General features: G+C 42.4%; 1 protein-coding gene across 5 annotated transcripts in view; it reads left to right on the forward strand.

Annotated features, from left to right (window-relative positions):
- LOC143020348 (uncharacterized) overlaps positions 1-19,140 on the forward strand; it is a 273,138-nt gene that overhangs the window by 161,122 nt on the left and 92,876 nt on the right. For all 5 annotated transcript variants that reach the window (XM_076176705.1, XM_076176695.1, XM_076176724.1 and 2 more), the window contains one exon: positions 13,349-13,380. In XM_076176705.1, the coding sequence (XP_076032820.1) occupies positions 13,349-13,380 (32 nt within the window). The remainder of the gene's footprint in view (positions 1-13,348; positions 13,381-19,140) is intronic.

The raw sequence follows: 19,140 nt of genomic DNA on the forward strand, positions 1-19,140 counted from the left end.
GTTTCAGTGTTACGTCGGCAACACTTCCTTCTCATGTTGTAAGTTTCTGAGCGAGAGGAGGAACAGGTGGGAGGGCGAGTTCAGTAATGGCTTAACTGCGGTAGCACCAGCATGGCAGTTGCGGGCCTGATCCTCGGATGCCATGGACAACAATTTATCAATTCTTAAAATTTACCCAGGGTTCACCAGGGAGCCCAAATGGTGTCAGTCATGGGGGCTGGCATTCCATGGCACAGACGTTAATACAGGATATATATGTATGTATATATATATATACATATATGTATATGTATGTATATATATATATATATGTATGTATATATATGTATATATATATGTGTATATATATGTATGTATATATATATATACATTATACGCACACACACATATATATATATATATACATATATGTATATATATACATTATACGCACACACACATATATATATACATATATGTATATATATATGTATATATATATACACGCTATCTCTTGATAGTGTATTGGGCTAAGTCACAGCCGCTTTGTCACGGGCGAGCTGAGTTCGAGTCCTCGGCTCGACCACGTTTCAATTTCCAACGTATGCCTCCTTCGAGTGTATGTATATGTATTCCATGTGATGGCATGGAATTAAAAGTGATTTGTGGTTGAAAATATATATACATATACATGCATACATATATATGTTCCAAGGAGATGAGGAGGAGAACAGGGGTGGAAAAGGAGCTGGGAGATAGGGTTGATGAAAGAATGAGTGAAGAAAGACTAGTAAAAGAGGTGTGGAAGGCAGATGTGGAGGGAGTGAACATGAGGGGACGTCCTAGGATGAGGTGGATGGATGGGGTGAAGGGGGCTTTGGGGAAGAGGGGAATGTCTGTTGAGGAAGGACGGGAGAGGACAGAAGACAGGGGTGAATGGAGAATGGTTGTATATGGATGATGTGATTGCATGAGGTGGAATGGGCGGGGGGTGGGGGATGAGGTAGTATGTGTGAGCAAAATTTGACGCAGCCCGAAGGGATTTCTCCCCGTCCTCTCATTTTATGCAATGGGGGGACGGAGAGGGGGGGTCGCCGATTTAATGAAGCGGCCTTGCTGTGGATGTGCTGTGTCTTGCGACACTGCTTCTGACCCAGGGCAGTGGACAGGGTGCAGGGATGACCCGTCATTCAGGATGTGCTAAGATAAGAGGGAGAGTGGAGGGGTGTGGAGTGTATTCAGGGATGGAATGGGTGGGAATGATTTTATGCCTTATTCTTTTTGGCTATCCTCCTTGTAAGGGGGAGGAAGCCTTGGTATATGTATGTATATATATATATATATATATATATATATATATATATATATATATATATATATATATATATATACATACACTCCCCCCCTCCGATTGAGAGTAACGAAGTCTCATCTCCTTGGAACATATGGAGTGTATGTATATGTATGTATATATATATATATATATATATACACATATACATACACTCCCCGCCTCCGATTGGGAGTAACGAAGTCTCATCTCCTTGGAACATATATATGTATGTATGTATAATGTATATGTATATATCTTTTCAACCACAAATCACTTTTAATTCCATGCCTTCGCAGTCGAGACTGAGAGTAGCTCGAAGGAGGCATATGTTAGAAATTGAAACGTGGTCGAGCCGAGGACTCGAACTCAGCTCGCCCGTGACAAAGCGGCTGTGACTTAGCCCAATACGCTATCAAGAGATAGCGTATATATGTATATATATTGCAGTAATTCACAAAGCACATGTGAAAATAATTTGCAGAAAAACCACTGGGAAATAAGAAACTTAGTCCGAACGTTTTAAGACATTATCAAGGAACACAAAGTGACAAAGGCATAGGTGCATATATATATATATATATATATATATATATATATATATATATATATATATATATATACATATACACACACACACACAAAGTAGTAGGGAACATGGTAAGGACACACAAGATGCTTCATAACCAGGTTGAGAAGTGTTTACATTTAAGTACATTTGATCATATGACGTTGCATCACCCAGGCCTGGTAACACTTGGAGCATTTTTTACAATTTTCTTGATAATAAAAGCATCAAGTTTGTACAAACCTAAATAATCTCACAATTATATTCCCATTTTGTCAGTATAATCTGAAAAATGTTTTACGAAAAACATCTTCTGGTTTTTCCTTACAGTGAGGAATTAGTTGAACTGCCTAATATGTCTTAGGGGTCGAACCCGCGCCATCGTATCTACGAAGCAGGATCACGCACGCACACTCGCACTTGGCGAAATCCTGACCGTGTCGCTGCCTAGAACCGGCTGTTGCTAGAACGGAGCGAGTTATTGGTTGGCCACATTTTTAGTGCCATTCAGAGGTTGTAGTGTCTCTCTCTCTCTGTGTGTGTGTGTGTGTGTGTGTGTGTAGCACTGCTTTTAAATGGATATAAGACTGGCTGCCCGGCTACAGCGTCGACGACGATAAATGGTATAGGAAAAGTAATGAACTTCCTACATTTTGTTCTAGCCTGACCCGCCGCGCGCGTATACGTGCGCACGTGCATGCATGTAGAGGCAGGGATTACATGTTTACAGAGAGCTGTATAGGATTACCACGGATCGTGACTTTGCTCTTTCATTCCGGTGTTCGTTCGTTCCTTGGTCTCAATAAATCGGAACAGTAACCTCACTCCCTCCTACAAATACACACACACACACACACACCTAAACTTTTGTTGATAAGACAGACGAATGAAATGTTCCGCGATAAACTGAAACGGCAACTTTTGTTTTTCCCTCTACGAATGGACTTTAGTGGTTGTCCCCCACACACTCACCCGCACCCTCCTCTGCTGCGATTATTTCACTCTCCGTTTAGCGTCTTTCTCATCTCTCTTTCTTTCTCTTTCTCCCTATCTCTCTCCTCGCCTCTCTTTTTTCTCCTCTTTTCTATCTGTATGTCTTTTTTCTACTCTCTCGTTCTCTCTCCTCTTACATCTCTCATTCTCTCTCGCTCTCGCACTCCCCCTTACTCTCCCCTTCTTTCTCCTTCTCAAGCTCCCTCTCATCTTCTCTTCTCCATCTTCGTATTTTCCCACTCCCTTTTCCTTTCACTTCTTTCCAATCCTCCATCCGGTCTCCCTTCCATTCGCTCACCCATCCATCCATCCATCCATCCATCCATCCATCCATCCTCACCTAGGCATTCATCCCTGTAACCGTCTCCCTCTCTATATCGTCCAATATCGAAAAGTTAGGCGTCGAATCATTACCAGTCGGTGACAATATTGTCGGACGGGCAAGTTGGATCTGAATTTATTTTCTGCTTTAGTTGTTCATCGGTGAGATGTTGGGGGCGGCGCTCGAGCAGGACCTGACAGAAGTCGATTCGTTAATATGTAACTATTCAAAATGTGCCCTTCTACACACTGTCGGAAGTTCCTCGACACTGTAATATGTACAGTCACGAGAATGTTTTGACGCACGTTACAGTTCTTGTAACGTCAATATGATTTTTATTTATTTGTTACTTTATTTTTCGTCGAGTACTTGATATTTTCCTCTGTTGTATTCAGCTTACAGGTAGGTAATTTTCTTGAATACACAAAGAAAAAATTCTCTGGTAAGGAATTTTAATTATCATGAAAAGGCTCAGGGTGGGTCAAAAATTTTGGTCGTAGCTTCACACTGTATTCCGTTGGGGGGAAAACCAGCGTTTCTCTCTAAGAGAATCACCTCCTCCCGTCATTTTGGACGTCGCAGAGGAGAAGTAATAGGAAGGGGCACAAGGGATAAGGGATGAGAGTGGAGTTGAATGTACAAAAAAATGTGTTACTGTAATGCCACACATATCGCCTGCATACAAATTTGCAGTCCATACCCTCCCACTACACAGAGCTGGTCCCAACTTCTTGAGAGCCCGTCCCTCGCCAGTTTGACCCAATGAATGAAATCGCCTGCTTGTCCTGAAGGAAGAAATGAGGTTGAGCCCAGTGACTCGTCTTCATGGCGGGACTCTTCCAAGAGCCTAAGAAAACTTATCAAGGCTGAGCAGGCGCAAGGGGACCCTACGTATGTCTCAATTAATAGTCATTTCAACTGGTGCTGGCGGGCAGAAGGGAGAGTTTAAACTCGCTTCATTTCTCTTCCCTTCCATTTCCTTTCTTTCCTCCGCCACCACAGAGTGACCGGAGGAGGAGGACGACAACCACAAGTAATTCCCAGTGGAAAGACTTTGGTTTGGCTATTTGGTTTAATGCGGTTCTTAGCTGGTGCGACGTTGGGTTGCAAGATTCGCGAAGTGTCAAAGAATGTGTGTGTGTGTTTATGCGTGTGCCTCACTACCAACGGGGAAAAAATACGAGACAGTCGGTCGGTGGTTCAGCTCGTTGATTCTCAGATCGTATCGATGTATTGGGAGTTGTCCGGGGGTCGAAGAGGGCGCTGGGGACAATACGGCCAGCACAGCAGAATCGTGGGAAGAACGAAAGGCTCAGCTCACGGGGTCGAAATCTTGTTACGAACTCGGCTGAAACCGTCCTGGTTCGCCCCTATTATCTCCTTGAGGAGATGGAAGGTTCTTCGGTGCAGAAGAGGAGGTGCTGCCATTGCGACAGTCTATTGGGTGCCAGGCCTCCTCCGCCGCCTCGCCATAGTGGCACAAAGTGGTTCGTTCTTTGTCACACTGTGAAACGGCAAGGAAAGGACGGGCCTCCTCGTCCGTCGAATGACCAGGGAGAAACGGGCGTCGGGGAAAATGGGAGCCAACACCTCCTCCTCCTCTATTTTCTTCTTATTCTTCTTGTTTTCCCTGTTTTTCATATCTGTTCTTCTTCCAGGAAAGACTTTCCTTTTCTTCTGGAAGAGGAGCCCCTGACCACAAGTAAGGGAGGAAGGAGAGCAAATAAATGGAGGTACATTGGCAAACGAACAGCAACAGACCTATTGATCCTTGCAAGGCTGTTCTGGTACTTAACTTATCATTAATATTTTTCTCTTTCCTTTTTTGAGGGCTCTTCCCGTTTCTTGTGCGTAGACCCCTTCCGGGATACGGAAACCGAACACCAGAGGGAGGGGGTGGGGATGCGAACTATGCTGGCTAATGGACTGATTCAATTAGGGATGCTTTTCGCTAACAGGGCTAGATTGACAATATTTTCTTTTTTATAGAATATTTCCAAGTTTTTACAATCTACACTTTTTAACTTTGAAAAATAAAAACATACATAACCGTATAGTATATATATATATATATATATATATATATATATATATATATATATATATATATATATATATATATATATGCTAATAAGAACACGGGTACGTGTGTTCACTTATGCAAAGTAGACCACTTTGGAAAAAGAAACGAAGCAGAGCGCTTTCGTATATTGTACCTTACCTTTCTTAGATTGCACTATCCTACGTCATGACAATAGCCTTAAATTTAAAGTATATCGTAAACCAACCAATGTAAGTTCATATATTCATTATTATTATTCTCATCCAAATAATATTAAACGTACAGTATTTGCCTCAATGTATTTAAGAGCTTTTCGTATTTGTAGTCCTGAATTTATTGATGAAGAAATCAGAAATGTTTTTAACATTGGGCTAGAATTAAAATACCCTAAGCAATTCCTTGATATTGCTTACAATTTTGCAAGGAAATAATTTTTAACTCCTCAGCCTAAATCACCTTTCAATTATCATAATGTTTTAATTTTACCATTTCAAGAAAATTTGTTAAGTATCAAAGAATTATTAAAAAGATTTAACGTAAAGGTAGTTTTTAAACATGATAGTACAGTAAAACATAAACTTATCAACAATAGTATTGAAATTAAAAAAGGATGCATTTATCAAATTCCTTGCAAAATGTGTAATCAATTTTACATAGGTCAAACTGCCAAACCCTTAAACATTAGAATTGAACAACACAAGAAAAATGTTAGGGATGGCAATCATTCTAGTGGTATATTCAAGCATATTGAATTAAATAATCATCCAGTTGATTGGGGTAATGCCCAGGCAATCTATTATACCAACAACATAATAGCAAGAAATTTAATAGAGTGCAGTTTGATTCATACCACCAGTAATCAAAATACCAACCTACATAAAGGCTTGTACAAACTTGATAATTTCATTTGTCAAGAAATTAGTAAGATAATATCAGGTAAAATGTAATCCAACGAATTGACTTAATGTCGCCCTATATAATTAGTAGAAACAGTGACCCTTGGCGACTGTGACCTGATGTCGCCCGACCATCGTAAGATAATTGACAATTACCTCCGCTCTCCAGGGGGTAATTGGTCGCTACGCTTATTCAAACTGTCCTTGTTCCTTTGTATCATGTATATATTGTCTATGTATTCCTATCACTATGTACTTGTTGCACTGAAGATGTAATATACGAAAGCGCTCTGCTTCGTTAGTTTCTTTTTCCAAAGTGGTCTACTTTGCATATATATATATATATATATATATATATATATATATGTATATACTTTTGGGGGGGGGGGTGATCAAGGATTTCGATGAAACTTTGAAACTTGAGGGGACATGACCACTGGAAATGGTTAAGATCCAATCGCATGTTCGCACTTTTCCTAATTCGATCTACTCTCTTCCTCCTGCCACATTTTTTCCTGCATTCCCTTACAGTCCCCGAGTCATATTTTCTGTATCACTTATGCTGTTCTCTTGTTTCTTAGTCCACCTCTCCAGTTGGCCCACGTCGCTTTCTCCTTCCCCTCTCCTCCTCTCACCCGTAATTCCCACCTCCCCTCCTAAATTTCCCCATTTTTCTTTCACGCCCACTTCCTGCACCTGCTCCTTGACTCCCTTTCCTCCATCTTCTCTTGTTTATATATATATATATATATATATATATATATATATATATATATATATATATCAGAAACATTTATTTGCCTTCATCGTCGCACAACCTCATAAAGATATTCCCTCCTTGGGTCCATGGAGAAGAGAGAAGAGTAGGGAAGGTGGGACGTGATTCAGCCAGTTGTGGTAGAGAGAAACGATGGAGGGAAGGCGCGATGAGCCCATTAAAAGTTCCATTGGTTCGAATTAATGTTTGGTATTTTACTTAAAATTTATGAGCTTAATGGTTCGATGCTATCTCGTTTACCACTATGAAAACCCACTTCGCCACTTAACGGTATGGATCTGGCGACCAGGCGAGTTTGTTCAGCCTCTGGAGACATCTGGGTTGTCTCGTGTCAGTTTTCTGTTTCGAAACCTTGAAAAACCCGTGACTCTTTAGTAACCTGAACAAAAATTGTTTTAGCAAGTATACCAGTGACCGTGTTTCCGTTATCTTGGATGTTCTTGGTTTCAGAACTTGTCCTTCCGAATGTTAGATATTTTCCGATTTTAGGCTCTCGGAATAGAAAGGACTGCCTGTATCTGCAGCGAGGTAGAGGGAAGGGGGAGGGGTTCCTGCTCGTTCGTGACGAGGCTCTGCTCACCGGAGCAGGAGCGGTGTTTGCAGACGTCGAGTGGAAACCAATAGGCGAGACCCATTTCGCCTCCGACAACAAAGAAGAGAACGGCGTGACAGGTGCTCCCATTGCACGATTGGATGCGACTCTGCTGCTGTCATTGCAATGATAAAGGGCTTAACGGAACAAGAAAGAGTGCAACTTGAACGAACTTCTTGCGATTCGGATATCCAAACTCCGAGGGGATGGCGCGATGCCAGAGGAAGGAAGGAGGGCATCTGGTGTTCCAAGACACCGGTAAAGACCGTTGAGTGTCACTGGGTCTGCCCGAGAAGGAGGAGGGTGGGGCGGGTGAGGATGGTAAAAGTCCGCATCAGACTCCCATGATAAACTTTGAATATCAAGTGTTCCTGTACGATAACTTGTCCAGCCTTAAGACGAACGGATCCGGCAGTGAAAGCGAAGTCAAACCCCAAGTTGGAGATTCCTCCTCGCCTTTTCTTTCCGGCATCTCTGCGACTTCGATAGAAATGTTCGGGATGAGTTTGGCCCCTTTGGCACCTAATGGTCGAATCCTTTTGTTTTTTCTGGTTCCCGCCAGGCGATTTCAGTCAGGAGAGCTGGCCCCTCCTCGTCTTCAGAACTCTTCATTGTCTTCGCTGTCAGCCGCCGATCCAATGGAGGCAAATTATGCAATACTGGGCTGGGAAGTCCGCTGATCAAAATTTTGGTAGTTAATGTTGGCCCTTTACAGGAACGGTATCGGCGACAACAATTGAATAAAGAGTAGTGGGGCTTTGTCAGTGGATGCCCTTAAAGAATACTTTTAGTCTTTGTGCTTCCCGGAAGGTGCTGAAGCTTCCGTGGCGTCATGTCGAAGGGATGAAGCTGCAGGAAGGCATCGAAGGCCTGAGAATGCCAGTGGGAGAGCTAACATAGGATGGGGTAATCGGGCCATCACGGGGGTAAATGGGTCATATAAAAGTTTTTTTTTTTTTTATTGGTTTTAAAATATTTCACTTTTACCCTGAATAAATACCTACCTCCATTTTACCAGAATTTTATTTACCGGTTGTAACATAATTTTTAATGCATGAATAATTTTTATATGGCCCATTTACCCAAGTGATGGCCCGATTACCCCATCCCACAGAAGAATATTTCTTGTGTGCCTCGAGGTAGAGCTGTGCGCAGACCACGGTTCCTCCTCCTCACTTGAGTGTCAGGCCCGTTTCCATTCCTCTTCCTCCTCCTCCTCCTCTAGGTGCTGCTGTTGTAGGACGCTGACGCGGATGTAGCGCTGGCTGCAGCTCCGCGCGTCCGTTTCCATGTCCCATATACGCGCTTTCACCTCTGAACACCCACTCGTAGAGGTACTGGTCGTTCACCTCCACGGAAATAGTAGTAGTCCTCAGCTTGGGGTCCATTGGCCCATGGGGGTAGGGAATATTTTCACAAATGGTGCCACGAACCGAAAACCAGTGGTAGTGAGTGCGTTGTGTTATTGTTCAATGTTGAAATGACTTCTATGCGACTGAAGAACAGCAAAGCATAAACACTGGGATACACGCGAAAATGAGATGAGAACAGGCTTATCTGGTGGCCTTCCCAGGCTCGTACCTGAGGGCTGGAAAGTGCATTATAACAGCTAAAGTGAATAAGAAATAAAATAAGATTTATATTCTGTAAATGGAGTGAGGAGTCCTAACAAATCATAAAGAAGCTCAACAAGATAGAGAGTAAGAGCTCTTCTAAATGTCATATTATTGACAGATACTACTTCATCACGTAAGGAATTCCAAATGGATATCTTACAATAGAGTCCACCCCAGTACAATTTCGCTTCACCTCGACCTTGAATTCGCAGAAGTCGTCGTGTCGCCTCGTTGCCCTCTTTCGGAGGAGGTACAGCCACTTCGTCGAACTTGGTTTGGAAACGATGACCAAAGGAAATCTGAGTAGGCAACAATTGGATAACCGCATGACTTGGTGCCTCTTGCATAAGGTGCGTTGCGACGTTGACGTTTTGATGAGTAGACAAAAGAAGAACACAAGTAGAACAAACTACCATTGAGCGATGTGTCTGCGAGACTTGTTACGCCCAAGATATATTAAGCGAGCGAGTCCTCGTTCATCCATCCATCCAGCCATCCCCACGATCTCGTTTGTCTTCGGGAATGTGTGTTGGGAGTGGGGGGTGGCATCAACTGTGGTTGTTGCCATCCCTTTTTAGAAGACGATGATGTTTCCGTTATAGACTTCTTCCGGTTCTCGAACTTGGGGTGGTTTCCGTAGTGGCATTTGTTATTATATATAATGGCGCGCCTCAAGATTCCACTTCGATGTTTTCTCTTTAGCTGCGCCCTAGATGATGCGCCTCTATGATGCTACCGATGGAAGTTGGAGTAATTTGTAGTAGCATTAATGGTTGCCACGAGAATTTCACTCGAGTGTAAGCCTGCAGCCGGTTTTATCAAATTGGTCCTTGGGCCCTTCCGTAGACTTCTCGGGGAAGAAACGTTGAACTGTTGTGTACATTATATGGGACACTATGCGTTAAAATATATGTTTGATATGCATTTGCATTTTTTTAATTAACGTACATTTTTCTTCTAGTTAGGTGTCCATGGGAATGAAGGGGATGAGAATCCCGTTTAGTGGTACCCTTAATTTTTGTGTGTGTGTATTCACCTTGGTCTTTGGATCACGTGTTGGACTCGTGATCGACAGCTATCTCCCTCCCGGAAGAGAGCTCAGAGCTCGTATGACCGATCTATGGGTAATGCTATGACCTTACACGCACACACACCCCCAACTCCCCGCCCACGAGAGTCGGAGTAACGACTCGAAGCGCAGCGATACTGAAATAATTTCAGCCCTGGGCAGGATTCGAACCAGGTACCACCGGCACCACCGTACTGGCAGTCTAGCACTCTACCAACCGCGCCACCGAGTCGTGTGTGTGTGTGTGTGTGTGTGTGTGTGTGGCCAACCATATTGAAGGGGCCGCATGGTTTTCATCTGTTGTGTCATGAGTCAAAACTGTGCCTGAACCTCCCCTTCTCCCTCTCTTTCTTCACTTGGTTTTGAACAACAAAGTGCACTACTCCCGCGAGCAGTTTTTTGTCGAGTGGTGGCTGCCACTTAAAAAGAGGACCGTACTTGAACTCCCACTCAAATTGTTTCCACATCACCAGCCTCGGTAGCGTAGCCGGGAGAAATGAACCAGATTCCCCTTTCTCACTAGCTACCACCTGAAAAAAAAATCGTCCGCCAAAATACTTAAAATCGTTATCGTTGTTAGCAACTCGTGTCCACACGGCAAGGGACATGGGATGCAAGACACATTTTTCAAATTGGATATATTGACCAATATTACCTAATTAGTAGAAGCATTGGAAATCAGTCACTGTGCCACTCCAGTTGAAAAAGTCCCTTTCTGAAATCGCAAATTGGCAGGTTGCTCTCGCGCTTTTCGCAACGCATGCGGACATCCGTCGTTTGAAATACGGTTTTCAAACTTGGGCGCGGAGGAACGAGCCTCGTTTAAAAATATGGGATATCCGGATGTGTCCCTGAAAAGACGAGGGGAAAAGAAGAGGAAGAGGAAGGATGTAAGTACCGAAATGGAGTCGATTTCTAGATTGGGCGAACGAACGTTGAGGCGACTTTAAACGGAAATGTTTCGCTAGGAACGCGCTCGCGTGTGCTTCAATATTGACTTTGCTCCGGCTGTATTGAAGCACTGAATGTTATCACAAAGCTGCTAAAACAGCGAATGTGCCTGAGTTCGTATGTATATATATATATATATATATATATATATATATAATTTCTTATCAAATACGTTCACTTTTTTCAATTTTAATTCCCTGCAAACACGATCGAGACTAACACGAACTCAATGGAAGCATATTCGGAAACTGATACGCAGTCGGTTTCCAAGGAATTAAAGTGGAAATGTTAACATGGTTAAGATGTGTGTGGTAATATATATATATATATATATACACATATGTATCTTTTTCAACCACATATCACTTTTAATTCCGTACCATCGCAAACGAGACTGAGAATCGCCCGAAGGAGGCATCAGTTTAACATTGAAACGTAGACAAGCCGAGGATTCGAACCCAGCTAACCCGTAACAAAGTTACATTGATGTAACCCAATACGAGAGATTGGGTTACGTCAATGCAACTTTGTTACGGGTTAGCTGGGTTCGAATCCTTGGCTCGTCTACGTTACAATTCTCAGTCTCGTTTGCGATGGTACGGAATTAAAAGTGAAAAAAAAATTATGTGGTTGAAAAATATATTAATTGATCACTGGGAACCATTCAGTGTGTGTGTATATATATATATATATATATATATATATATATAAATATATATATATATATATGTATATATGTATAGAGCGAAACCGGTCAGGAATAAACTAAAAGACTCGGAACTAGACCCGTGACTTCTTTTTCCACCTTCATCATATATATATATATATATATATATATATATATATATATATATATATATATATAATATAATATATTTCGGCTACAGTTGATAGCCGAAATATAAGAATCTTCTTTCAGTCGCAGTTTATTTTCTCCGACTGTGGGTTTCCTGTGTCGCATTAACAAATGTGCTATTACATTTCTATTTAGAAATATATATATATATATATATATATATATATATATATATATATATATATATCAGATGATCTTTAAGACCGTCGAGTGGAGTCGAACCTACCGTTCAGAGGCCAGCAAGACCTTCTCATGTATATATATATATATATATATATATATATATGTATATATATATATATATATATATATATATATATATACACACACATACACACACACACACATGAGAAGGTCTTTCTGGCCCCTGAACGGTAGGTTCGACTCATTTACTCGACGGTCTTAAAAATTATCTGATATATACGTATGTGTGTGTGTGTATATATAGATATATATATATATATATATATATATATATATATATATATATATATTAATAATAAATGCTTGTGTGTACAAGAGGGGGTCGACATTTTTCCGAAGAATAGCATTAAAAACACGACTGTACTGTGCAAACTTAAAGGTTTCGCAGGCTTATTTAAACAATGTAAACATTACTATATTACAAATAAAGTTAGCGCGTGCGCGACAGTTGATCCGTTACTGTAGACACATGGCAGTGTGTACTGTATGTGACGTTTTGCGGGAAGGCAGCGTTCGTTATTGCATTGGGATGAGCAGGGCAGCCGTGTTCTCTCTTTTTTTTTTTTTTTTTTTTTTTTTTGCCCCTGCTTCCTATTCGGGGACATCTCCGGCTCTCAATAAACCTGTTATGGTCATAGAATGAACCCGAAACTCACTCGGTGAAGATGGTTTTTGACTTGTTTATGGAGTATAAGGCAGTGTAGTAAGGTGTCTTCGCAATCGTCTGTTGTCAGGCGAGTGCTGTTTCGGTACTTGGGCGAGCGAGAATTATTTATTCCAACCATCTGGTTGACAGAGGAGTATCGAGGAGGGTGTTCCTTGTCGGAGTTGTCAGCCTATCGAGTAGGAACACAACACAACAAAGAGGGTTCCTGGAAGTGTAGGTCATTCCGTTTGCTCTTCTTTAAGCTGCTTTCCTTGCTTGTGATATCGAATATGTGTTCACACTGGAAAGAATGCGCGAGCGTAAACACACACACGCACACACACACACTGTATATTGTGTGAAGTTGAAGACGGTAGGTTTATAACATGTGCATATGACAAGACGTGTTTAAAAATGAGAGAAAGTGTCTGTTAATGAATTTATAGTAAAAATGTATGACGACTAAGTTTTATTTTGTTTCTGCAGATACCACGGAGGGCCAGGAGCAGACGAACGAGGTAAGTGGATCGCGCTGGAATTGCCGGCCATGTAATTCTCATCGTCCATATTCTGTGTACTTTCTATGAACTCGTACCCAAGTGCTCGCCCTCGCGCACACGCGCTCCATCTGGGAGAGATTCATAGAATCATCTCAGATTAGGTCCACAGCTCTGCAGGATTTGCTTCGCTGAGGAGATTGAAGAATGAAAACACAGGGCAAAGGGAGAGAGCTGACATGTTTAATGTCTATAAAGTAAATACTAAAACAAATTCGTAAAGATATGTATATGTGTGTGAATATATATATATGTGTTATTCACCATGGTCTTGGATCACGTGTTGGACTCGTGATCGACAGCTATTTCCCTCCCGGGAGAGAGCTCAGACATCTATGGGTAATGCACACACATGCACCCAATTCCCCGCCCACGAGAGTTGGAGTAACGACATTTTGCACTGTGATACTGAAATTATTTCAGCCTTGGGTGGGATTCGAGCCCGGACCATTGTAGTGGTGTGTGTGTGTGTGTATTCACCTCGGATCTGCTGCAGCCTCTTTTCGAGACAGCCAGACACCACCCTACGGCAGTGAGCTCAGAGCTCATTATTAGCAGATCTCTGGGTAGGTCTGAGACCACTCACACTACACACACCGGGAATGCAAGGTCACAACTCCTTGACTAACGTCCCGTACCTACTCGCTGCTAGGTGAACAGGGGCTACACGTGAAAGGAGACAAACCCAACTTGTCTCCGCCCGGCCGGGGAATCGAACCCCGGTTCTCCGGCTTGTGAGGCCAGTGCCTTACCAATCCGCCACCGGGTGTGTGTGTGTGTGTGTGTGTGTGTGTGTGTGTGTGTGTGTGTGTCAGCGAGTAGGGCAAAAACAGGCTCTTAAAAAGATATACAAGTGTCATGAAATTAATTTAATATACATTAGTATGTAGATGGCATTGATTGCCATCTAAGTAGATGCACACTCCATGGAATAATTAATGAAAACATGAAAAAGAAGCGGAAATCAGAAATTACTCTCACGCAAATACCCCCCTCGCATCCAAACAAGAAAAAAGTAGAAACACACATGATTACACAGAACCTGCAAGATCCAAACGGACAGAGGGAGTGCACACCCAGTTCATTCGATATTTCAAGTAAAATGAGCCGAGACGAAATAAAAAACATTTATAAATTCCGGAATTACGAGGGTCTAGAACAGTTTATATAATCATACCTCCCCTCCCCAATACCACCCGTTTTTAGACTCGTTATTATTTCTTCTTTTTCTTTTCTATCGCAGTGCGTCATTAGCGTTGAGGTTAAGACCTCGCCAAGGGTGGGGCGGGCGAGCGGCCGGCCCGCCATGTTTGGGAATGGGTTCTTTTCATGTCTTGAAGGTGATATACTTTCCTCGTGTCTTACCGGAACGACCCCTGGTATTAACGTCGTAATGAACCCCCATCGTGCCTGGCTCTTTTATTCAAACGGGTTTGCGAGTTGTTAATTTACATTACATGATAATGATTAGGTTGAACACGCCCTTTCGAACCATGGAAAAAAACAATACAATGCGGTTGGCTGGTCGGTGAAATATGAACAGAGTGCCCATATATTTTTCCAACCATTCTCTTCCGCTTTTTTCTCCCACCTCGTCAGTTTTATATACGCGCAATAGCATGCACACACACACACACACACACACACACACACACACACACACGCACGCACGCACGCACGCACGCACATCCGCGTTGTTGATAATTAGCCAGCCTCTCGTTGCTTTGCTGTCATGTGTATCGACAGTGGAATATATTGAGAGTTGGTGCAACATGGGCCGGTTGGAATGGGTCTGTTAGTTTACTGCAACTCACTCTGATGACCTTGAGCAGGCGGGTGCATTTAACCGTAACAAGTCGCCCTTCGACAGCCCTCAGTAATGAATTCCTTTCACCCCACCATGATGACGACAGCCAGCTAGTGCAAGAACACTGCTGACTTCCACACACATACACAGGCCGAGTCGAGGTTAGAACTATAAATGAATAGTGCTTGGAACAGGAGATCCGTGCTGGAATCACGCATAGAGATGGCATATGATTCACACAGTAAAGGACGCTGCATGGTGTGCATGTCCATAAACACGCAGGCTTGCGTTCATACATGCGACGAACGTTGTGTAAGAATGGAAGAAGCCATACAGATGGACAATATGAAATAATATAAAACAACTTTGATAGGTGGAGACACATAGGACCTCGAGCATGGGTCCAATCTGTATATTGCAGTTGAGTGAAAGCACATACCCTCACCCCACATGCTTACATGAGAATGTGTACCTGGACTATAAGTCTGTAACGGCCAGGTGTATTAATATTCGTTAGTTACCAAATCAAATGTATACCAACAGAAAGTGCACATAACGTGTAGTATAGGGGAATATCCCTCTTTCTACTTGAGCATGGCATAGTCAGTTGACGATTTTGTTGACTGGCGTGGTGGATTGGAGAACGCACATGCAGTGGTTTCTCGCCCAAATACTGCACGGGCGACGGAAGTGCGCGGCGACAGCTGTATCCGATGGTCGACACGGTAAAAAAGCTCGGCTGAAAACTGAAACACGAAGGGCATATTTATAGTGAGTTGTTATTTTTGGTGTATTTGTGTTTTGTTGGCCGAACGGGGTTGTTATCGTCGAATGCTACAAGGGATAACATGGGATGGGGCCCAGGGATTTCAGTGCAGGTGAGTTGTAGTTGTTGCTGCTGGATGTTGGTCATGTTGAGCGAACCTTGATTGGCGGTTTCTGCCTTGCAAAAATAAATCGATAAAGCGTCTGCAACGGTTATCAAGTTATATACTTATTTGTTTGTCGATGTTGTGTTAATTGTGACAACTTGTGGAAATAAAGAAACGTCCGGTAAATTATTTAATATGAAAAGGAGCGTGGAAGCGAACGTTATTCAACACGAGTCAAGACTATTTTCCGTTTAGAAAATGTGTTGTTAGGTGCATTAATTTCTAGCTCTAAACTGAAGGTAGAATAGAACTCCCATGGATATCCATAAATTTATTTCCCAATAAGTGTTAGGTTTGAATATGAATGCCTCAGACGTTGTCGGTGCACACGTCAAGGAAAGCCCGACCGGCAGTAAAAGATATAATTACTGCAATATGCATTGCATTATCGAACTACCTGGGTAAATGGACGTTGCTTACCACTGGTGTTTATCAGAATTCACTATACATACCATTTCTACAGCACCATATGTGCTCTGCATTTTTAGGCGAGAATGAACAGCATATTGTTTCTATGCTGGTACATGCTGTATTATAATTGTATTGGCTTTGAACTGGTCAGAAGTTAGAACTCTGAAATATTATTTAAAAAAACGTCGTTTTGAAATTCACGGTAACTAATCATGGTTGATATTGGCTGTCTCCGAAAGTGAATTGAACTAGTTTCCAGAATGTCCACTATATATTTGCACATCGCATTCAATGTGATTTGTTTTCAAATGCAGTTGCATAAATTGGTGCGTGTGATTCATGGTTATGTATCACTTACTGGATTTGTGACCGACAGATATCCTCCTAATGAGAGCTAGTTCATGGTCAGATGTGTGTGTGTGTGTGTGTGTGTGTGTGTGTGTGTGTGTGTGTGTGTGCGCGCGCGCGCGCGTGTTGTATCGGTACTTCCGTTAATCTTATGTCCTACCCGGCGGTGGGTGGGTTTAAAAGATATACAACACAGCATGAGAGCATTATGTTACATACCATTGTGATGTTTCTGTATCGGTTACTTTCCTGTGAACATTTCTGCTACTTGGTTATTTTTGTTGTATAAGTTTATTTTGTCAAATATTGTATTGTTTCATTGCATGAACCAATATAACAGTTATGTTTTGTTATCTTTTCTCTTGCTTTCAACCCCAGTAATCCTTTATAGCGTGTAGTGATGTTTATTTTCGTACATCAAACGGCTGCCATTTGATTGTTGTAAGTTTATGATCACAAGGGTTAAATTGGGTCTGTAGTGTAGCTGTGTTGCCCATATACACACCCATTGTTATCAAAGTAACAGTGTTACGATTGAGAGTGCCAAGGTTTCGTATGTTGTAGTGTCAGGGGCGTAGAAAGTGTCGTTCGTGCTTGTTTGGGAGACGAGTTGTGGAGTTGAGAGAGGTGGTGGAGAAGGTTGGAGTGGAGGTCTCCCTCCTGGGGCGACTCACGTCACGAGCACCGTCTCGTCGCCCTCAAGCATTTCCTCCAAATAGTATTTGAATTTCAAAGAATCCTTGACCATCAATGTAGAACTAGGCGCGTTTATATGCAGGGTCGGTGTTGGAGCGATTTACAGGACCATATTTCGCTCTGTGATCGATGGCGTGGGATTTATCTTTGGTTTGATGGAAACTGGTAGGACCGAACTTTGCATCACATAAAACGAGTTGTGTCAGTCGTGATATGGGTCAAAGTAAGTCGTGGAAGGAGGGCTGATTGTCAGTCGTGAGATTGGTGACAGCTGCAACTACATTCGCTGCATTTGGTCGTTCGTGCACGAACTCCGTAGTTCAGAGAACGTCGATGACTGTAGTTCTGACTGTCAGTTTGAGCAGAAGTATGCCCCGACACACTTCCTGCAAACGTGGTGCCCTCAACACCGTAGTAATTTGGGAAATGTGCCCGAAACCGTTAGTTCAACTGTTTGACTGATGTGGGTGGGGGGTACTTGGGGTAGGGGAGTAGGTGTAGCTTGCATCTCGATCTTGCAGCATGGCTCTCGTTTTCTATGTATGTTTCTGCTCCCTTCGATATGGCCTTGCGTGTGCGCTTTTTAATACCATCCTGTAAAAGGGTGCATGGGTAAGGTGTTGGCTTTCCTGTTGGATAATGATGACCTCTTTGCCCAGTGATGTATATATTTTGTGATGGGTAACGCAACTCGTTCTTATTCGACTGAGGGAGTCAGGGCAACGTGACCCTCGTTAATATGGACTTCTACTGTCGCGAGACTTCCCCCGCTGCTAATTTTTGTGCCGTTACCCATATAAAAGATTGTCAAGTACATCACCATGTTAACATAGTCAAAGAGCCCTCGTGCGGTCGACATTTTAACATTGATATTGTCACCCTCGTACTCTTATTGAAAACCGTGAACTTCTGCTGTTAGTATGAGCCCATATTTCTCTAGGTGTCGTTCTGTTACTTGATGTCTGACGTCGTCAGTATTAATTAGATTGTTTATTGAGAGCACACTGAGCGTATGGTTCACCTCATACGACTTGTTTCAACGCGCGTTTTCCGATGTGAAGGTGTTGACTTGCAATGCTGACCAATACATACACAATTCTTTACAACACCGTGGGTGTTCCTGCTCTTCATTAATTCTCAAAATATGATGGACTAAACCTTAGTGATCAGGTGGTTTGCCGAGGAAGGAGAGGAATTAATTTGAATTGTCCCAAGTGCGATCGCGGACCCTTATTGGAAACTAAGTAGAAGTCCGAGCACATAAGGCCAAGGTGACAACCTCAATTGCAACCAGAGCCTCATGGCGTGAGTTCCCCATCTATGTGTCAATGCCATCAGCTCAGTCAGAATACGTGCATAGGCACAAAGGCAATACAGAGAAAATTATTTGTTTCTGTTCACATTATTAGTATCACATTGGACGTAAATATTTATTGATGGTGCCCAGGTGTATCATGTGAATTATATTTTCAAATACTTCGGATATGTTGATCAGACTAAAATACAGCCTAATGAACTTTTTTCCTT

The sequence above is a fragment of the Oratosquilla oratoria genome, chromosome 3 (genome assembly GCF_046742065.1).
Source record: "Oratosquilla oratoria isolate Oo_2021 chromosome 3, ASM4674206v1, whole genome shotgun sequence".
NCBI lineage: Eukaryota > Metazoa > Arthropoda > Malacostraca > Stomatopoda > Squillidae > Oratosquilla > Oratosquilla oratoria.